General features: G+C 43.1%; 1 protein-coding gene across 2 annotated transcripts; it reads left to right on the top strand.

The window, feature by feature from the left end:
- The first annotated feature begins 296 nt into the window (after positions 1–296).
- Positions 297–20,990, top strand: Tango11 (transport and golgi organization 11). 2 transcript variants are annotated; one of them, XM_065431047.1, is made up of 4 exons: positions 297–435; positions 5,582–5,809; positions 11,853–12,102; positions 18,615–20,990. In XM_065431047.1, exons 2-4 carry the CDS (start codon positions 5,584–5,586, stop codon positions 18,817–18,819), a joined length of 681 nt encoding a protein of 226 aa, XP_065287119.1. In that variant the 5' UTR covers positions 297–435; positions 5,582–5,583; the 3' UTR covers positions 18,820–20,990. The 2 variants fall into 2 exon arrangements, with proteins under 2 accessions (XP_065287119.1, XP_065287121.1); XM_065431049.2 differs by lacking the exon at positions 297–435 and adding an exon at positions 991–1,151.
- Positions 20,991–21,535: the final 545 nt, after the last annotated feature.

The following is a 21,535-nucleotide window of genomic DNA, read 5'->3' as shown; positions in this document are numbered from 1 at the left end:
TAGTGCAACACAATGCCAGCTCTGAGCTCATAAAGTCCCTTCTGCAGAATAATAATCATTCAGGCTGATAACATTTCAAGCAGCGAATATTAGAATCGGTGCAAGAGTTGCGCTTTGCATCTGACGCTTGTGCATTTTACTCGTTGATTCTCCAAGAATAAACCAAATATAACTCCTATCATACAAATCATAACCTGCAAATTGCTCACGTAAATGTGGGAGTTATTCTGCAGATTTTGACCACATTGTTTTTCATGCCATGTATATTTCACGGACGAAGGAGGAAAAAAAAAAAAACTGTGACTGGGGCTTATGTTGGCTGTAAATTATAGAAGTCATACCAAAGCCAATCCAGCGAACTTTTTTTCTTGCTTTTTTGCCGTATTTTTTTCCGTTTTATCGTGTGCGGATGTGACCAAACGCACCGGCCACAAGGTGAGGCACTATTTACGTTAAAATGAGTTCCTTACAGATAATTAAAATGCTGTGCATTCTTTGATGGCGACTGCGCGTCAGATCGTGCTGTCTAAGCAGTCGCATCGTAGCGAGGACCGTTTGCAGGCGTCTCACCCTTTCGAACTTGAAACCCGTCTCCCAGTGCTTTTCATTGATTACGCGCGAAGTCTTTTACCTGTCGTGAAAGGCTGTCTAGCCGTCGTTTTTAAAAAATCGTTTTCGTTGATGTGGTCTTGAAGTAAGAGCGTATTAAATAACATGGCAAATTCTGCTTTTTTGGCCCGTTCATCTGCATTTCTATGCCCGCCTGCCGAGCAAAGAGCTCTGCACCGACGTTTCGACATCAACAAAAATGATCAACCTCAACTTAGTTTCATGCCGCGTGTGCTGTTCCCTTAGATAATACAATTCTTCAGCACCGATTCACTGAGAAACTACTTGCGTATTTCCTTTTAGCAAGCAACATCGTGCAGTCTTATCGGTCGCTATGCGTCAGCTGAGAGCAAGCAACGGCATGACCTCTGATGCTTCATTGTGAACAGCGCGCAAAAGCTTCCTGTATGTCGGCTTAGTAGCTTTCCAGGCTTAAGCTGCATGCCTTTTCCGAACTAAGGGTGGAGTGCATATAAAAAAAATACAAAGGAAAACATTTTTGTTGCCAAGAAAGCTGGCGGCGCAGCGCCTACATCGACTTCGTGAGTTACCGAAGAATTAATAACACGTTTTGCATGCACATGTTCAAGGTAGTGGCATTCGTAACGTGCAGGATAATTCATCTAAATAAGTTGAGCATTTGCTATGTGTGTTTCAATATCAGCAGCTAAGTGGAACAGTTGTCGCGTTTACTTCCACATATTCATGGAGATAGGGGGTGAGGCGATATAACGAGACGTCCTGCGTGACGTGCGAAAGCAAACTGAGCACCTTGTGGCGACGTCCATTTTTGTGTTCTTCAAAGACACTGATTATCTAAGACTTTATAGCTTCCTCAGCGGCTTTTCTGTTGCAGAAGTACTGTATGCTATCATATGTCACTTTGCAGATGTCTTCTAATGCTTGTTGGCTGACAGTAACACAAGTAACTGCTGCAGGCGTTGAGGCACTGTGCAGCAGTGATTCATAATCATCCTGATCACTGCATAGAAAAGCAGCAGAGTGCTTACTTTCACATTTTGCATTGATATCACATGTTGCGTGAGATCAGTGGTCTACAATGAATTATAGCTGTAGTCTACACCAATTCTACAGCCGTAATTAGCGTATGTGCTTTTTAGGAAGGGCGAAACCACATAGCAGTCAGTAGCAAAATACATATGTGTATATTATTAAATCTGTATGTTGAAGTGTCGCTCACACAGTAATTCTTTAACTTATTTGATGCAAAGCACCAAGTAGTGTAAGTACTGCTGTCATTCTGGGTCGCCAAGAAAATGAATATTTAAAAAGAGTTATACTTTCCGAGTGAAATTTGTAGTGTTGAGCATATCTTTGATGTTAAGTGATACTAAATGGACCACACCCTTCCATCCTGTGAAAATTAAATCCCTTTTTGTTGGAACTATTGAGCTCAACTGAATTGGCGGAGCAACCACAAAATAGCACAGCTGCAATAGCAGCTGCACATTTGTAACGTGGAGGGAAGGGGGATGTGCAACAATGTCTGTCAGCACTCCAGTTTCACTGCGTGCCTGGCAGGCATAGTCTTTTTAGTGTTGTTCTCCCAAGTCCTCATGCGACGCACTAGACACATGTAGTTGCTTTTGCCCGCCTCAATCTTTACAAATGCTTGAGTGGCCAGGCAATGTTGGTGGCCATATGGCACCATTATAAATGCGATAAATGCAACTGCCTTCACGGTGCACTTGTGTTCCTTCCCACTTTTTGTTCCCAGAGACAGCAAATGTGGGGACATTTGAATTTATCAGTAATTCATCACTGTGTTGCTTTACCACCTGCTTGACTCTGCCACCGCTTCTAGAGGCGAGTTCTGCATAGTTGCTTACATTTGGTATCCTTTGCACTTCATTGAAACTTCTTTCTGGGCGAGTTGGTGCATACTTGATTTGAAAATTATAACAGTGCTAACACTTGCAACCACAAATGAACAAGTACGAGACACAATTGCTGCGTCTCATCATTGTTCCTTTGTGGTTGCACGTGTTAGCGCTGTTATAATTTTAAAATCAGGTCCTTTGCACAACAATAGAACAAATTAGATAGGGTTCAGACATTTCTTCTTTTCTTTTCCCCCTCATAAATGTGTCTGAAGCTCAGGTCGGCATCGTGGGTGATTCCAGCTATGCTATTTTTCCTAGGCAAGAAGTGCATAGCAAAAATAGTGCAGTAAAAAATTCTGCTTTAGTTTATCAACAGTCTTTATCACATTTCTGCCAAATTATCCATGGGACATGGGAAGTTTGCAGAATAAAATAAAACCCCTGTTGGACAAATACAGTGCCAACTGATTTTTGGTGCCTTAATAGTATGATGCATTGAACTAGTATTGAGTAACATATTTCGTCAGATTTATCTAGGCATGCCTTCACTGCTGCACAGAGCTAAACAAGCATGAGCATGCTAGAGGTAAAATTGTTCTGCAAAAATCAGTCACCTAAATCAGTTTCAGAATAACTCTGTACTCTTTCTCTGCTAGCAAGCATTCAAAAGAATGTTATGCCTGCATTAGCAAGCAAACTACCATGGTATGTGTCTGTCTGTCTGTGTATGTGCATGCAAGTTTTAGGGTGCTTGTTCATTGCAAAGCTACAATTTGTCCTAGACTCTGTTTAGTTTTGCCAGCATTGCCATTGTAATGAGTTTGTTATTAGTAGAGACCGAATTTTTAAGCACTAAACATGTATGTTTTAGGCACATAAATCATGCACCTAGCTTGATAGGGGCATAATAGGTGCTATAATTTGCTTGCGAACCCCCATCTCTTTTATGTATTGAATATGTGTTACCCATTTTCATGGTAAGGAAGCTGTCGTGGCATTCACTTGTGGGGTATGGAAGGCAGCAACTAATTGTGCTAGCCATCACTTCACAGGGCATTGAACACAAAAATATGCCAGGAAAGCTGCTACGTGGTTCACCGAAGCTGAAAGCCATGCCTAACGGATTAAATTCAGCAAACATCCCAATGGGAAAAGAAGCGTGCTACAGTGTATGTTTACAAATCTTTGTAAAATTCAAAAACAGTGATTATTGCATCTAGGGTTTGGAGTTCAATATTGTGCCTCTTTACACATAGAATAAGCTTGTAGGCTGAACACGAGCGCTCAACATTGGCCAAGGTAAATAGGGCATTTTTGTATTTCCATATATTTGACGGCTTCATGCACTCTGGGATCTTTCAGTGTTCTCCTGTAAGAACCTCCTAGATTTCCTTGAGCAGAAAAGAAATTCATGTCTCATGTCTAAGACCTCAGCACAAATTTTTTTTCGACAGCTGCTGCCACACACATGAGATACATTAAACTTGCATGTTATGGTGAAATAGCTGTGTCACAACTCATGAACTATTCATAGAAACTCTTCCTTAAGCGCTTTTTGTATATCTCTATAGATTGATGCTTCACAAAGTGTTTTGCTTTTGATCACATTTTGGAGCACATGAGTATGTATCCTCTACGTGCACTTATTTATATAAAAAGAGCAGGGGAGGGGTAGTGACGGCAGCACTTAATGCACATGAGCATTAAGTCATAGGTTAATGTAATGTAATGTTGAATGTTTAATAGTAGATTAAGTCATGTCATAGTTTAGATGAGCCCCCCATCGTCTGCAGTGTCTGCACAACCACAAAAGGAGCGGAGCCGAGAAAAAGCAGACCGCATAACTACAATAAAGGGTACCTCCGGCAGACCTTGCCCTGCTTCTGCCTAACACGTGCAACACAATAATCTATAGTCAGCAGTCTTTCCAAGCTACGGTCTATAGTACACCATTCTCAAAGCGTTGCGCCTTTCTCTCTCTTGAATTCCTGCCTCTATTGAGTTTCCTCTGCCAAGGAGGGAAACATTTGGTGGCCTTTTCCTCTGGCATCGCTAAACAGTGTCAGGCAGATTGTGCTGATATTGAACGCGAACAGTCCTAAATTACAAACTGTTGTTAACATGTAGTTGTGCAATTGATGTGATCACACAAGTTCAGCATGTAGGCTTGCTGGTTTGAAGCAGCCAAGCCGAACCAACCAAATTTTAGATTTGCTTCCCTATATTTCATTATTTGCTATATTCATGTTCATTATATTGAGGTGCGACTGTACTGATCATATGTGTCTCTTAATTGCGATCTCAGTGCATAGGCATTCATTACATTCCCTTCCCCATTGTAGTAACACCTCTAAAATTAGGCCCACAACATCATGACAGCCAAAATTTGTAGTCATGGCAAGCTATGTGTTTGGGCAAGTTAGTAACGCATGGCATTTTGTAATTGGATGGGGTTAAATTAAGTTGGTGATTCATGGCACTGCATACTGCTGCAGTCCTGAGCCCCTACAGTGAGTAGTTCCCCATTTAGGAACATTTGAAGGACACATTTGTCTACTGAGTACTTAGAGCATTTTTCACACCTACCATGCACAGATATTTAAGGGAACACTGAAGAGAAAAAAAAAGCTAAGTTGAGCTGTAATGATAAATCACCATTTTACGATAAGCCACTCTTACTGCGAGAGGGGGCTTGATAAGCTAGAAAAGACGAAAACATGAAAGACTGGTGGCTGCAGCTGCCTTGAAGATCCTGCACCAGCTTGCTGTGACATCATGGGTTTTGACAGCATCTGCTCGGGCCTAATTACCTAATTTCTGATCGGTAAAAATGAACTCCATTGTATTCCGAAGGAGCCAAAGACTGAACTTAGCTAGTTTCATGAGCGTTCAATGAGCCACTACTGTCAAAATGCGCAAAAGTACTTTGAAATCTGTGACGTCATACACATCGGTCATTTCGGTGCGAAATTTTAACTTTCTCCTTCATTTTCTCTTCTAATAATCCACCTGTTACCGTGAAGTTAACGGAAAGCGTATTTTTAAGGAATGCTTTGTCAGTCTAAACTGGTGTAGCTTTACATTGTGGTTCGTAGTTTAACATTTTGTCATCACTCTTGCCTTGACAGTCATGTCGAGCAACCCGAGCCCAGCCCACCACCGGTTCTCGGGGGACTACGACGCCTTCTATGATCCGGACTTTACAGCAGAAATTAGTAACAAGATGCGTGTCCCACATCACATTAGTGTCGTCGACCGGGACGACTATGAGAAGGACATCGACACGCTGCTCGGCAGGGACAAGATCAACGAGCAGACACTGGCCATGCATGTGCCCGACCGGATCCTTGTGCGAGGTGGGTGGCGTTAACTCCACGGACAGTTTCATACAGAAGGCGCTGGAGCTTTATGTTAGCTTAGGTTTTGCTGCTAGATTACGCTTATGAAATCACAAATGCTTACATTTGCAGTACGAGGTTCACAGTGCTGACTTGCAAGGAAAGATAACTAGTCAAAAATGCAATTTTTTTCACAATGGAAAACTCAAATTTTGGAAAGCCGGGAACGCATTGGGGTCACAGGCTCTGTGGCTTTGTGAAAAAGGAATGGAAAAATAAATTTAGCCTCCATTAATGGGTTCTTTTCCTTGTGGTAGTTTATTTTCTAAAATTTAAGTACTAAAAGAAGAATGCCCATAAGGAAAAACTTGCATGTGAGTTTTAGCACACATACCACCTGGTGTTCGAATGTGAGCAGTTAGAAGTGATATCATAGCAAATTTCTTAAAGGGGCGAGGACCTAGTCACCCAACTGCTATTCTCAATTTATTATTCTAACTGAGACTAGAGGGGCCAGTATAGTTATACACATACAAAGAACTGCTCTCAGTGTATAGTTTAGCCCAAAATTTTAATTTGAAATCACTGCCTCTAAGTCCCTCCCACCAACAGTGACTGCCATTTTGGCATGGCTTGTGTAATGTTGAGAAGTGGGGGGCCCCTGTTGTGTTGTCTGCTCTGTAGCATCCCAAAAATATGTGTGTGTGTGTGTTGCTGTACTCTCCTTGTTGCACATTCTCTGGCACCCAACAGCACAGCAAGAGCGTCGCTGTTGTGTGTTCAATGGGGCTGGTTGGTTCATCTTTAGAATAGTCGCAGTCATAGGCATCGCTGTTGCCATGGAGGACAGAAAGAACCTGGGATTGAGAGTCACTAGAAGATCGTGGGAGCCTAGTCGTAAAAGAAAAAAAAAGGAAACAGAGATCATGGGAGAAGCCCAGAGGCACGTGATGGCAAGCAGTAATTTCTAGTCGTCTTGAGTGGCTGCACTGGATTTGTTATATGCTTGTCTTCCGCACCTCACAGAAATTGTGTGGCATGGCTAATCGTGTGAACGCTCTGGAGCTATTATTGCTGTTGTCGGCTCATACTGGTAGACCTTGCAGGTTCACATGGGTAGAATGCATGCCCACTGCTCCTATAAGTGCTGACAACACTGCAAGATGGCACATCACAGCTGCAACACTTCAATCACCCTATTTATTTTAATGCATTAGCATTGTTAGGGTATTTTGGGCACTTTCTGGGGCTATCTATCTGTCTGTCTGTCCATCCATCTGTCCGTCCATCTTTGTTTGTTTGTTTCAGAACATTCTCCCACCTACCTGGGTCACTGGGTAGCCCATGGTTGAATGGGTAGCACACTGTGCTGAGGGAACAGAGTTCAAAACCAACCATCGAACCAACTTAGGTCACTGAGTATGTGGCAACGCATGCATAAATGCCTCTCTTCAACGAAGCTCTTTAACGCTGACATGGGTCACTATAGCTGTGGGACTAGGTAGGCACTACTGTTGAAGAAACTCTGACGCCGACATGAAGCACTGGGTATTTGCCACTTGGTCTGTACTTGCCTTCAGTGAGCCTCTCTGATACCAGCCCTAGGTCACTGTGTATCTGCCAGTAGGTGTAAACCACTCTTCAATGAACGTCTTTGATGCCTACTTGGGTAACTAGGTATATGCCGCTGGGAATGCGCCACTCCACAATGACGGAACAGATCCCTTAAGTTTATCCAATACTGAGCGGAATCAAACCCGTGTCGCAAACGTTCCTCAAGGACAGTAACCCGACGCATTAGCAGGCTGCTTAACAAATGCACAGGGTATGTGCGACTCTTCAATGAACGTTTTTCATGCCGACCCTTTAGTGAGCTGCACCATGAATGCACTGTGTATGTGTTGCTCTTCAATGAGTGTCTTGCCAACTGGGGTCGCTGAGTATGCGCCACTAAGTGTGCAGCAAGCAAGGGAATAGTTCTCAGCATTTGCTGGCACCTGTGCACCACACTTCTAGACTCAGAGGCATTCCATGGACTTCTCGACAGTGCTGCTATAGTCGGGTGCAACTTTAGAAAAAAGGGGTGTTTACTCCTCCACAGCGGGTGCACATGAGCCCCCACCAATGGGCGCACACTCTAGACTGATGTCACGAGCCGGACGGCCGGTGACCCTGCCAATGGAGAAAATGGCCGCCCGTGCTCCGAACCGGGCCGAAGCGCGGGAGTCATGTGCGTCTGCCCCTCATCACAGCGAATTCCCAAACTGTTTTCGGTCGTCTATCATGCCGGAAATATTATTGCGAGCTTACGGTGCACCATTTGTGCCACATGCATTTGCTCCGAGCCGTGGTCCGGTCTCAAAAGATTGCAGCGAGCATCGCTGACGCTACGCAAACTGGCGAGACTGCAGGCTTGAAAAAAAAAAAGAAGAAAGGAAAAAACTCTTATGCTATTTAAAACCAAGAGTACTTATTTAATATAATGAATGGAGAATTTTTGTGCCTTTCCTGCCTCGATTGTCTTTTCGTCCCAGGTTTGCAATGGTTTCAATAAATTCATTGGTTTCTTCTTTTTTTTTTTAAATACTTCGTAAATAGCAACCGATTCATTTTGATTCGGAAAAGGAGCATTAAATGTGCCGTGTACGTGTAAACCAGCGCAAAAGTCATGCAAAGCTGCTTTTTTTGTCCCTTGCAATGACGCTGAAAAGCAGATGACGCGCAGCATTGTAGAAGGCATGGGGTTTTTCTTTCGCGATCCGGCATGTGCTGTAGCATTCCAATCACCGAGAGCTCTCAAAATACAAGCATCTTTATTTATACCAAGAATTGCGCATTTTAGAAGCATGGTCTTTTGAGTGGGACTATTATAGTCGCAGAGGCAATCGGCTGTCGTGCTTCGGTCATCTGAGCCCGAATTGTACTCGACTGTAGGTAGATGGCAAAGTGTGTCGAGAAAGAAGCGCTAGAGAAGAAGCCAGTTGCTGTATAATTTGTTTCTCGGCGTTCACACGCACTGGCGCACCATGCATTTTGGAGGCCATGCACAGGCTTCGCGGCAGTGGCACTAGATGGCGCTGAGTGTTCGTAGGGAATAGAGTTACTGTATGTGCTACCGCAGGTAGCAGAGTTGCGCGTCTGTTTTATCACGCCGCTAGCGCCTCTATTGGCGGAACGTCATCACGTGGTAGCCAAGCAACCGTGCATTGCCGAGAAGCAGATGTTCGGGTCAATTTTTGTATTTCCCGACGCCGCCGCTGCAGCGAACTGGATTGACACAAGTTATCGCCAGTCAAATTCAAATCCAATCCGGCCGATATTGCCGTTCGCTGTCCACGTACGTGCTAGCTGCGTAGCAACAACGCAACGTGCGCAGCGCATCTCACGTTTGTTTCGTCGACCTGCCTCGTGACACCTTACTGCAGTAATTGTTTTTCTTCCTTTGTAAAACTAGTCAAGGGTGTTCAGGTAAAGACACCTGAACAAACAAATTTTCAGTCAACTGCCTATTGCGTCAAGTGTGTATGAGATTAAATTGATTGACTAACAGCTACGTGCTTTTCGGGCTGTGCTAAAAAATTCACAGCTGGAATATTAAAAGCTACTGCAAGTCTGGATTGTTCTTTAAATAATGGAAGCACGTAGAGTTATATAGAGTATTTAGCTGGAATTACCAGTTGTCTGCATGTGATGCACAACACTGCTTTTACAGAAGTGTCGTAAAAAAGCCAGCTCACATTTTCATGATTATGCACTGCTTGGGTTGTTTCTGAAAATGAAAGAGGTTACTACTAAGCAAAGATAATTAATCTACTACAGCTTATGTGAACCAGGATGCAAGAGGAATGAATGTCGTCATTTAACATACGGTAAGGGCCTAACTGTGTTTTGAATTATTCCCTATAATGTAGTTATGTCAATCCTGTGAGAAAAACTTTCGCTACACTCCCACAGAAGGCTACTTTTGGAATCCCTGCAGTGAAAAGGCACATAATGTAATCACACTTGCAGGTGTAGCTGATATCCACTGCTTGTGGTAGATGGATATGTTCCTACACAAGATCTAATGGGGTACCAGAGTCGAAATAGCAATGGTTGGTCATTGATTCACCAGTAATATTTTAGACTGGCTACATGTTGAGAGCTATGGCACATAAACAAGTATGAGCCTCATTATATTTAGTACAGTTATTTTTGTAAAAGAGCACCACTTGATAAAGCTCGCTATATCAAAATATTTGCACGCGCATATACTAGTGTTTGTTTGTTTTCTCTGGAATTCGCATTGTGATTTCATTGCCAAAAAAAGAGGTAGTTGCGGCTCGGTGCGTTTTGTTACTGTTTACATGCTAAAAGAGCACTGCACTGCTCTTAGTAGCGTATTTATCTCTGTTGAAACAAAACCTGAGTGCCAAGCAGTATTCAAGCGAAGGAAAGTTATTAAAGTATCTGATTGTTTATCTCAATTACTAAAGTTTGTCCAGTTTTTAATACGCTATGTTATTTCGAACCTTATACTACGTTGTGAAGTAGCTTTTTCGCATGAAACTTTCTGTACGATTTCCGGAATCTATAAAATAACATCACCATATTCCCTAAGTTTATTCGGTGTGATCTAATCGTTACCGTCGCGGTTCACGAATGCTGCATCTGATCGGCGTATATAGAATACGCAATCTATTCTAGATACGCGCGTGCCGATACGTTATTAGGGCGGAGAAAGTGCACAGGTGAATGCAACTCCAAAAAAAAAAAAAAAAAACTAATATACGTGCTGCATCTTACGCCACGCGCTAAAAAGGGGCAGCGCCTTTTTCCTCACAATCTAATCAAGTCAGCTGTTTCGATGCGCTTTGTTTGCGACTAGGCGGAAAAGCGGTGCACAAGCGATGCAAAAGCGCCCACGGTCGATCGACGATACGCTAGGCATGTCGCCTGCAAAAACGGAGTGCGGCTTCGCCGCATAGACTTGGTTGCTTCTCAGGCAAGATGGCGGACCTACGCGCAACTCTGCTACCTACGGTAGCATATACAGTAACTCTAGTAGGGAAGCGCAAAAGAGCAATCCCACACCAGTACACGCCTCATACATAACTTGTTTCAATGGTGGCAATATGTTGGTTTGCTAACTGGTTCAGTGTTAATGCATTACCATCGACTGTCATCATGAGATGGGTTCTGCCGCAATATCTTTAAACTTCAAAAAGTTTACAGCAAGCTCCCATGAATAACTGGATACAATCAATTAGGCCAGGGCTGTATGGTCAGTTGGCATAAATATAAACGCTGGTTTGAGGGGTCTTGCGCAATGCATGCTGGAAATAAGATGGCAAAGTTGCCTGGCATGCACGCAATATATGTAAGTAAAAAATCGGCTTATGGCGAGAAAATCAGGATCCTGTATATTATAAATTTTGAGGCATTTATAAGCATTTATTATTTAACAGCAGATTACAAATGCGGCATTACTCCAGTACAAATTTGAGCTGTGTAGTTAAGGCCACTTGTAAAGTTGTGGTAGTTGGTATGGGACCTTATAAAGTTCTGGTAGTTGGTACGGGACCCTTTGAACATACAGTAGTAGCAAAACAGAATGCAGCATGCAGAGGAGAGAACACTCATCCTATGTGTTTTCTCTTGTGCCTGTTGCATCGCATTACACTGTTAAGTTACAATGGTTCTTATAAGGTACCTGTTTCCATGCAAGCCCTCTTCTCTGAAATGTCTTTTCTGCACACTATGTAGCTGAGTTTTGGTTCAGCAAATTCATGCCAATTTTAAGGGAAAGATGAAGAAGTGCTTCTGTGTCAAGAATCAGTTTTGGTGCCAGCTTGGAACTTTCAGAGCATCGAAAAATGATATACCAAACTGCAAAGACCTGGGGTCGTCCTCAGTGTTACAGCAGATATTTGTGTTGAGCTGAGTACATCCACAGCATGTGAGACATTTACTGCACTACAGTGCAAGCACATGTTGTGCCTTGCAGAAATCACGAATGACATTATGCCAAAACACGGTACCATGTGTATTAATTGGTCAACCACTCTTGCTGTCCCACCAGGGGACAACCAGCACATTGAGGGCAGGGACCCGGTGCCAGAGATGCGGCTCGAGAAGTCGATGGAGCCAGAACCAGAGCCCATTCTGATGTCAACACCGCCGCGCACCCTGACCCTCGATATGCACGCCTACCCAGCTGTTGACGCAGAGGATGAGGCAGGAGACAACGCCAAGTCCTCGCTCAGGGTTCGCCGCAAGACGACCCTGAGCAAGCTGCACAATGGCGACATCAGTCTCTTCAACAACAGCGGGTAAGCAAGCACAACACAAACAACTGTCACATCTGTGCCACTACATTCAGTTGCCATGCACAGGAGTTCCCAAGATTGTATGCTAAGATTGCACGCAAAGCACAGTGGAGGTGCTGTGCCCAGTAAAGGATGCAGCACACGCACTGACCCACAGCTGAAAGTCTTATTTATTAGAGATATGTGAATAGCGTTTTGTTACATACTGGTTGTTTTGCTGGCAACTGTCTGCTGTTATTAAAAAGGGAGTATCCGAGGCAAAATGACAATTCTTAGTGGCTTTAAAGATTTATAGCAGTGGCGGGCGTCAGAGACTGCAATAATTGCCAATAATTAATTAAATTGTCCCAAATTGCCTTTCTATTTACAAACTTTAGCACATATGTTGCATAAAATTTGGTTAGTACTCAAGGCATGTCCTGTTACCATGTGGGTATCCCGAGACTAGCTCCAGCTTCAGTATGATTATAATCCTCATCAGCCTGTCATATGTCTACTGTAGGGCAAAGGCCTCTGCCAGAGATCTCCGTGTACCCCGGTGTTGTGCCAGCCAACTCCATCCACTGCCTGACAAATTCTCTAATCTCGTCACACTACATAATTTTCTGGTGTTTTTGACTGTGCTTCCCTTCTCTCGGCACTCCTTTTGTTATTCTAATTGACCACCAAGTATGTGCTACATGCATTGCATGATCTGGTCAACATCACTTCATCTTAATCACAACCTCAGGATGACAGAACAAGTGAACATTCACTCATACTCATTCACCAATGTTTCTAATCGCTCTGTGCTCACTCACATACACTCACACTCGTCGGCACATCACACTCATGAGCCTTTCTCACTGCGGGTCAGGAAACTTGGCAAAGAAATGGGAGTCCCAATCTTTGAACGTTGCCCAGTGGCTCCAACGAAGCTGTTACCACCATGGCAGTGGCAACTCGTATAATGTGACACATCATTCGCAGAAGTCGCACTGCATGCTCCTGAGATACACATTCATGTGCACTTCCGAGGACTTCAGGCAAAATACTATTGTCTTAAATTTGATACTGATTCATCAGAGTCACCTATCCATGTTCCTTATGCTGCAGTCAGTCCACCGATGTTTTGCACCCAGAAACAAGCACCTTCACGGCTGTGGCCCATGCCCTGTTGTCGGCTCCAAAACACATCAAGCAATTAAAACTTTTAAAAATCCTATCTCTGCTCAGTTTGTGTAGTATGTATGCATCTCATCAATGCATCATAACATGCTGGGTGCCTGACCATAAAAGCATCAAGGGTAAAATCCTTGCTGAACATATCGCCACATCTACAACAACAAAACCTAGCAATTGTTCTGTGGCAGTCCCTGCCATAGATTTGCAGTCTTTCAGATGCTAGAAACTGGGGTGCTATTGTCAGTGTATATGGGACAATGAAACTCCTAATAAACTTCATGTTTCCAAGCCACAGTTGGCATGTTATCCTTACACAACAAAAACACAATGAACTGATCTCCTATTATGTCGACTCATGATAGGGCATACATATGAAACACGATTTTTTTCCGACTGGTGGTGAACCACCAACATTTGGTGCATGTGGTGAGAGACTGACAGTCCTGCATGTTTTGGTCGAATTTCAGGAAGCAGAACCTCTGTGTAAAACATACTTTGCTTTAACCTACACAAATCACATTCCTCTTCAACTAGCAGTGTTCCTTGGTACAGACCTGTTAGGGCGCAACTCTTAGGCGCTCGTTCCTGCGTTGAGCGTCGGCGTGCCTCGTCCTCCCTTGAAATGACCGAGCAAATGAGCACAGCGAGATACGAAAGAGCGACCATGGAGCGTGGAAGCGGATGAAAGATGGTGAGATCAAATAAATGTGAGAAGGAAAGCAGAGGAGGAATGTGCAGCGAAAGCGTGAGAAGGAAAGTGGCGGAAGCCACCTTAAATTGGGACCAGATGGCACTCACGTTTGCTACAATGTGCTAGTACTGGCCGTGTGGGACGGGGGGAAGAAAGAACCAGAAAGCTCAGCTTAGCACATAGCGTTAGCTTCAAGCATATCCCGGTAAATATTGCGTTTGCATAATTTGCAGTTGCTGGGAAACAGTAACTGTGTGGCCGGTCTATATATAGCACCATTCGTCGCGACTCTGCCAGTCAGTGCAGTGATTGGTGCAATGCCTCAGTATATCACGAAATGAAACCACGTGTAGAGCTGTGCTCAAATTTTGCATTAGGAAGTATCGTAATCGTCTGTGATTTCTTTTAGATGAGTTGTAAGCTTTTTACATATTAATACATTGCAGCTCATCAGCCCGGGAGATCGTAGCACGTGCCTCCCAGCCCTTGCAGTTAAGGGTTGTGGTTAGGCTGTAATTTTACTAGCACCAACATCTTTTAGTGTATCACCCTCCATAGCTTATTCTTTACATTCATAGCACACCTCGCATGTCATTGTCATAGCTTTAATACATATATACAGTATATTTTACGCATTTTATGGCAAATATTTTTTTAGGCCGCTATACAACCATTACATGTCTACCATTTGTCATTGAGCCCACCTTCAACTACATTATACGATGTCTTGGTGCTCTTTGGCCGTCATTAGTCCTTGCTCAACAAAACCACATAACATCACCACCTTCAGCAACGTGGTCATCTGTAGCATTGTGGAGCACATTGGAAGTTAAATCAGCGCACATTGAGCACACAGGGAATTAAATTTACCTGAAGCACAGTGTCTGCTGCTTTTCCTTAGCCACCACGCGACAGAATGAGCAAAAGCAAGTTACGTCCACAAGTGTGGATGCATAGCCTTGAAGAAATATTACTTGGTTTTGTGAACTAGTTTCTGTATTAGTATGAGGAGTCAGAAGCTTCATGACTAGATATTGGAACTCCAGGCAAAATGCCTATTTTTTTGCTTACATCCTTATCGTGCCTATTTAATATATAAGCACATACTAGTAGATCTAGAAACATTTCAATGGCACTTTTATTCTGCCTATAAATGTCTATTTCAATGTTAGTGCCTATATCGGATTTTCAAAGTGTAAAGATATATTTTTCCCTGTTCTGTCCTCACTTTGTTTTGTTTATAATGTTGTTTGGAACTTGGCTGAAGGCAGCCGATTATTACCACAAGCACTTTGCTAGTGTAAAGGCTGTTATTGAAAGCTTTGCAGCAGATGAAAGCATCACTGTAAGAAGGGCTCAAACTGTGCTTTGCCACACTACACTTGAAGGTGACTTGGCATACTTGTGCATTCACGTCACGTTTTCAGCCGACATCATTGAGAAAGTTTATTGCTTGGGCACCACTGTAACCAGGAATGTGGGGCTCATTTTGTATGTTCACGAGACGTTTGCCATCATCCTCAATGGACCTGTTACTGATAGACTTAGTTTGAAACTTCAATCTATCTCAGACAAAAATCCCAGGTTTTTGGTACTCAAAAGAACTCTCAAAGGTGCTGTCTGGCAAACATTCAGCAATTCCAGAGGGCATTGGATCATCAAACGTTCCCAAGTACAGATATGTGCCACTAACTTTGGTGTATGTTGAGCATTTCTTTTCTGCATACAAATCAATAATCAGTGAAAAAAGGCCCAACATGCAACCCAGAAATCTTGAGATCTTTTGCTGCTTTTTTGGTGGTGTCTAGTCACACTAAATTTCACATAATTTATGTAACCTAAGCAACTTACCTGATAGTGTTTTATTAACCCTTTGAGGGTCTATTTTTTTTGCCATATGTGATCGCCCTGGGTCGATTTTTTTTAGTGGAGATTCCACTTCTTCTTAGGGGCTTATTTAGAAAAACATTTACTGTAATTTTTCTAGGGTGACCGTAAAGCAAGAAAATTTATTTTGTGTTGGTATATATCTACTCTTCATTCATGAATAACAACAATAAAAAAGGAAATAAACTTACGAGAATAAAAAATTTGATGCATTGTTATAGTAGTTCAAGGCTTTGAAAATGCGCACACGAGAATATTTCGCAAGACTCAAATGTTCCTGCTCTTACACTAATATGTACATCCATAGCGTAATCGAACTGCGTAGGTTCTCGCATTCAAAAAAACTGTGCGGTTGTGTGCCCGTCAAAAAAGCAAAACGAGTGGCAAACTTCCGCTAATCTTCATCTTATTGCCAACCAGAGGCAATTAGTTTTTGTGAGTCTCAAAAAAAAAGATATACAATGGAAACGCATGCACGGTGGCATCCTTCCTATGCGCATTCCTGTGAGCATTAAACGAGCGAGAAACAAGCGATCACCTTTTGAGGGATTAGTAACGAAATAGCCATCTGTTGTTTTGCAAGTGCAAAAAGCCGAAACCACCTGCGAGCACAAAACCCAAATTGCCACCCGCCCGCGCGCATGGCAATGCGCGAGCGGTAGTATGTAGACGCGCGGGAGCGAACTAGCGCTAAAACAAACCGTGCAACGAAAAATAAGAGAGGGAAGCGCGCGAAAAAAAATTCCCTGTACTTCCACATAGTGGCAGCACATGACAGAAAAGAAAAAGTTAGGAAATTGGCGCACTTTTTAAACGTACAGCCGGCGCCGTAAATATACTGCATCGACCATTTTTGCACTTGTTTGCAGCGCCGTATATTTACATCATTGACCCTCAAAGGGTTAAGAAACTAAAATTAATTTTATAAGCAGGTGTATAGTGCGCAGTGTTCCTTACAAATTCATAATTTCTCCTCGGATGCACAGTGGAAGTTATTAATTGAGCCTACACATGCCTAAAGGACTGGATTTTCCGTCTGTTATATGCGTCTATTATATGCGTGTTATATAGGTGTGGCATTTTAGGAATCAACCTTCACACTTGTTAAGTGTCATCCTTCTACGTGCGGGAAGCATGTGGCAAAGTTTCTGCAACATTGAATATATGTGTCAGTACTCCTTTTACGACAAGCAAAATGAGAACAAGGTGAAACGGTGGCTAACGTTTCAACAAGTGCACTGTCGAAACGTTGGCTCCTGCTTTCACCTTGTTCTTCTTTTGCTCGTCATCTTGAATTTCCATCTCTCACATTCCCGCGTTTTCCCAGTACTCCTTTTAATAACATTTCCTGTATATCTTCTAAAGGGTTATTTCAAAAGCTTTTGAACTGTTCCTAAAAGACGGAGAAGTAGAAATATTTGTTTCTTATAAATAAGAAGTGAGCAAAATATGACCGTATCACTAAGGGCTTATTCACATTGGTGACTCGCAGAGATTGCGCGACTGAGTTGGTTGCAAAGCCACCACTTGCAAGTGGTTGAAAAGCAGCTGTTTTGGGTCAGTCGCTCGCTGCTTGATTTTTCAGTCTCGGAACTCAAGCTTCAAAGCTACTGAATCAATCGGCAGTGATGGAGCAGGACATCTGTATATATGTGGCAGTGGGCGGTGCGAGCAGACGTGAGCGACACCAGTTGAGAGATTTCGGTGTGGCGACAGGCAGGCCCGCACGACATCTGTCAATCGCCCGTGTGAATGAGCCCCAGCAGTCATGACCCGCTACTTAAGCGCAGGAAGGGGAAACAATTCAGTATTGATTTAGTTGAACAAGCAAACCCTGCAGGGAAGTAGAATTTTGGCATCTTTGATTTTGCATCTTGATTGGGCATTTTGGCATCTTGATCAGTGATAACCTAAGAATGTAGGGTCATATACACTGTTGCTGAACTTGATGAGAATTTTTTATATTTGCACCAGTTAACTAAGTTCACTCATCTTCCCGACTTCAGGGCAATGCAAGCAGCTTTCAATATCGTGGGAACTAGAGAACAGTTTCAGTTGGGTTTTATGGGAGGAGCTTGAAGTAAATTCTTTTGACACTTAGTATAGTGCATCATATGCACAAAACTGAAAAACTAAATGAAATCTGCCATTTTCAAGTCTGCGAATGTTTCAGGTGAGGCGCAATGACGATAACAGTCATTGTTTTCAGTTATCTTGGTTCGTTGCACAGCCTAATGTGTAAGGAAGAAGCATACAATGTTTCATTGACAAACATTCATTCATAATGAGATTATCGGGCTTTGCATAACAGCACATTGCAATATAGTAAGGTTTGAGGAAAACAAAATAAATAAAGCATTGAGATACCATGCAGAAATGTTCAATTCGAACATTCCGTTCTGATCATGATGAGTTTGATTAGCTAACAGTTCAAAAATTGCCTATAGCGTTTGAACAAAAGCAGGTAGTAGTTCCGTTGTTTCTGGTACATTTCTTTAAACTCTAAGTTTGTGAGATGTCAGAGGCATCAAACGAACTTTTAAAGAAACAGACTTCCACAATTGATGATATGCCTTAATGGCATTGACAGCTTTGACATCAAGTCCTGTTACATTTGCAAGCTCTCAGCTCTATTCTTAGTTTGCTTAGGCCTCCCTGGACAGTGTTCTCCATTGCCTCGCACGTCAGGTCAAGAGTGAATTCACATTTCACATGTGCGGCAGCCACAGTGTTTTTCGTGAAGTGCTGCATTTGAAATTGTGTATGTCCGCAGGTCGGTGCCAACGACCCCACCGGGCCCGCTGTGCGTGGAAGATGAGATGTTGATGTTGAAGAAGCAGATTCGCAACGTAAGCCGGCGCCTCATTGTCATCGAGCAGGAGAACCAGCAACGACAGCAGCGCGAGATTGTCCTCTATTCAGTCGGCGTTCTCTACTTCCTCCTCAAGGGACTCATGTGGCTGGGTCGGCATTGGTGAAGAATGTACATCGGCCATGACTGACAGCATGGAGCTGTGCACCCAGTGCCGGCTCTACAGTGCAAAATGCAAAAAAAAAATCATTTTGAGCCAAGACCAGTGGCGAAATCTTCGAGCAAGACAGTAGCTTGAGGCACACTCTCCACAGCACAGGAAATTAGCAGCTGCCAGAGGTTCTGTGAACCACCATGTGGAACTTTCAGTGGAAAGAGTGCAGCCATGTTGCCCTTCACCAACCTCTACCACAGGGTGGTGTGAAAATCTTGCATATGGCACACCGCATTCTCTCTTGATGGAAAGTTTGTCAAGCAATGAAATTCTAATATACACTTCTTTCCGAACTTAATTAAGAAGTGAGAAACTGGCTTCGTGCGCTGTTGGATGTCTTGCCTTAAATGTTAGCTTTGTTGGTTACTGCGTTGCGGTGGACCTTTTGCTGGTACATGCTATCCTTTTGTTCTCATTACACACCATGTTTCTTGTAGGAAAGATGTTAATGTGACTTCAGAGACCGAAAGTAGCAGTGGCATGTTACCTAGTCAGCTTCCGTTATTTGCTGTTTGTTTTGTTGCACTCCCCTTCGGATTCTTCATTCCACGCCCTAATGAATTGATACGACACATTTTGATTTAAAGCGGGCAAGAAAGAAAAAATATTACAACAGTCTTTTTATTGCTTTGTTAGTTACTCTGTTAAAAACTTCTTTTACTTGTTTGTAGATTATTTGCTCAGTACTTTTGGTCTCACTGTTATTTGCTGACCGGTGCAGGTCAACACGACAGCTGCACATGTTGAGCGGTATCTTCTGTTTAGTCATGAATTTGTCACTTTTGTTGAAATTCTTTTAAATCATGCTCAAGGAATGGGGAAGGGGGAAGCCACTCAATAAATATAGGTATCTTATGGCTTTCACTTTACATTCATTCTGCACAATCCTGTGGTTAGGCTTGGTGGCGGTGCATAACAGGTGCGCTACAAGCCAGACATTCAGGTGCCTGTATAGCTCTGCCATGCCTCTAGCTGTGCTATACATTGTCAGGTCGGGCTGGCACGATGGGGTCCTTGTATATAACACACATTTAACTCTTTCCCATCACATAGCTTGGCAAGCATTATAGTATGCAATAGAGTGTTTACACCATGACAAGAATGCAATTGTTTCTATGTTTTCTTAGCCTCCTTTGCACATTGGATGTCTTGCAACATGTTAGTGGCATGTCACTCCATCAAGCATGAGCATTTTGTCTGTAGAAGTGACCACACCTTTCACAGCTGTTGTCTGAGCAAATTTACTAATCTGTGTGCCTCTAGAGCTTGAACAAAACTTATGATTTTGATTAAGGAGCCAGTTTCTGACTTGTAACTGGCCATAATGTGACGTATTGAACAGTCAGCCAAATATCCTTGGACCCATAGTGTAAGAATTGACTAGGATATGCAGAGAATGGTTTGTTAAAAATGACTTTGTTTCAAGCCCATGGCTTACCCTTGTGTGGTATTGCCCAGGGCCTGTGCATATTTCGTCCACACTGTTGTGGCTCACATTCATGTTGAGAAAGTGTCGAATGCAACCATCTTTTCTTCTGCTCTCTCTCTCCTATCCTAAAGCTGAAAGCAGTGCTAGCTGTCTTTAAGGGAAACAGCAAATGGCCTTCAAATCGACCTTCTATGTGCAGTAGCTACTTGAATCATCACACTAGGACTTTGCAGCTGAAAATGATTGTATTAAAAGGGCAGTAGTGAAGGCACATTAAAACGGTGCACGAGTTGCCGACAGCTTCATTTCATTTTGCTGCATGCCCGGCTTCATTGCAGCTTTCATGCTTCATTATGATGAGCACATTGACCATGAATGAACTCACTCAGCCTCCTTGATTGCCTGACTAGCTTCAACCTAGTGTTGGTAGTGTGTTATCATTGAGAGATGCTGGCTCTGATTTGGTGCAAGATGTGCACTTTCCCTTTCCCCCTCCTCCAACCGCTTGTGACTTTACAGAAACAAAACTGTGGGTCATCGCAACGCACCCATGGACTTTTGTTAGTGCATAATGGTTGAGTACTGTTGTACATTACTTCCCTCCCCAGACATGAAGCCTGCTGGACAGATGCATTTGTCTCTTGTTTAAGAAGGTGTGGTGACCAATAAAGCTAGCGTATATTGTTGCACTGAATTTGGTGCTTCATCTCCTAAAAAACTTTTGTTACTGCCTTTATTAACAGCAGTAGCTGTTGCGAATTCTTCCAGCTTTTGTAGCCTCAAGCTACTCACAGGCTGTGCCACCTCACATAATCTCCAATGTTGCTTCACGTATCTGCATGGAGGTTGTCTAACTGTTTCCTCAACACTCGCAACAGCCACGATGCACTAATAGTAGCGGTAAAAAAGTCTAGTACAAGCAGCATGCCTTTTAGCCTAATAATGTTGTCACAGCATAGCCTGATTCTACATTTAATTCCTTAAGCAGGATCATGACAGTAGTATTAACCCTTTGGTCACAGTCACCCAATTTGTGCTCATTTCAGTTGGAAGTCATTTCGCACATTCGGATGCCACGCAGACAAAGTGCTCAGGTAAACAAACACAGGCTAAGTGATGTTTTCCAGAAAATTTACTCATTCCTGAGGCTCTCAACAGTACTTGTGCATAGTGTGGTAGCGTTCGAAGCACTTCCTAGGCGGAGACCAGGATTTGCACTGCAGGTCTGTAGGGTCCTCA

Source organism: Dermacentor albipictus, chromosome 3, assembly GCF_038994185.2.
Source record: "Dermacentor albipictus isolate Rhodes 1998 colony chromosome 3, USDA_Dalb.pri_finalv2, whole genome shotgun sequence".
NCBI classification, from domain to species: domain Eukaryota; kingdom Metazoa; phylum Arthropoda; class Arachnida; order Ixodida; family Ixodidae; genus Dermacentor; species Dermacentor albipictus.
This window is presented reverse-complemented; position numbering and strand designations above follow the sequence as displayed.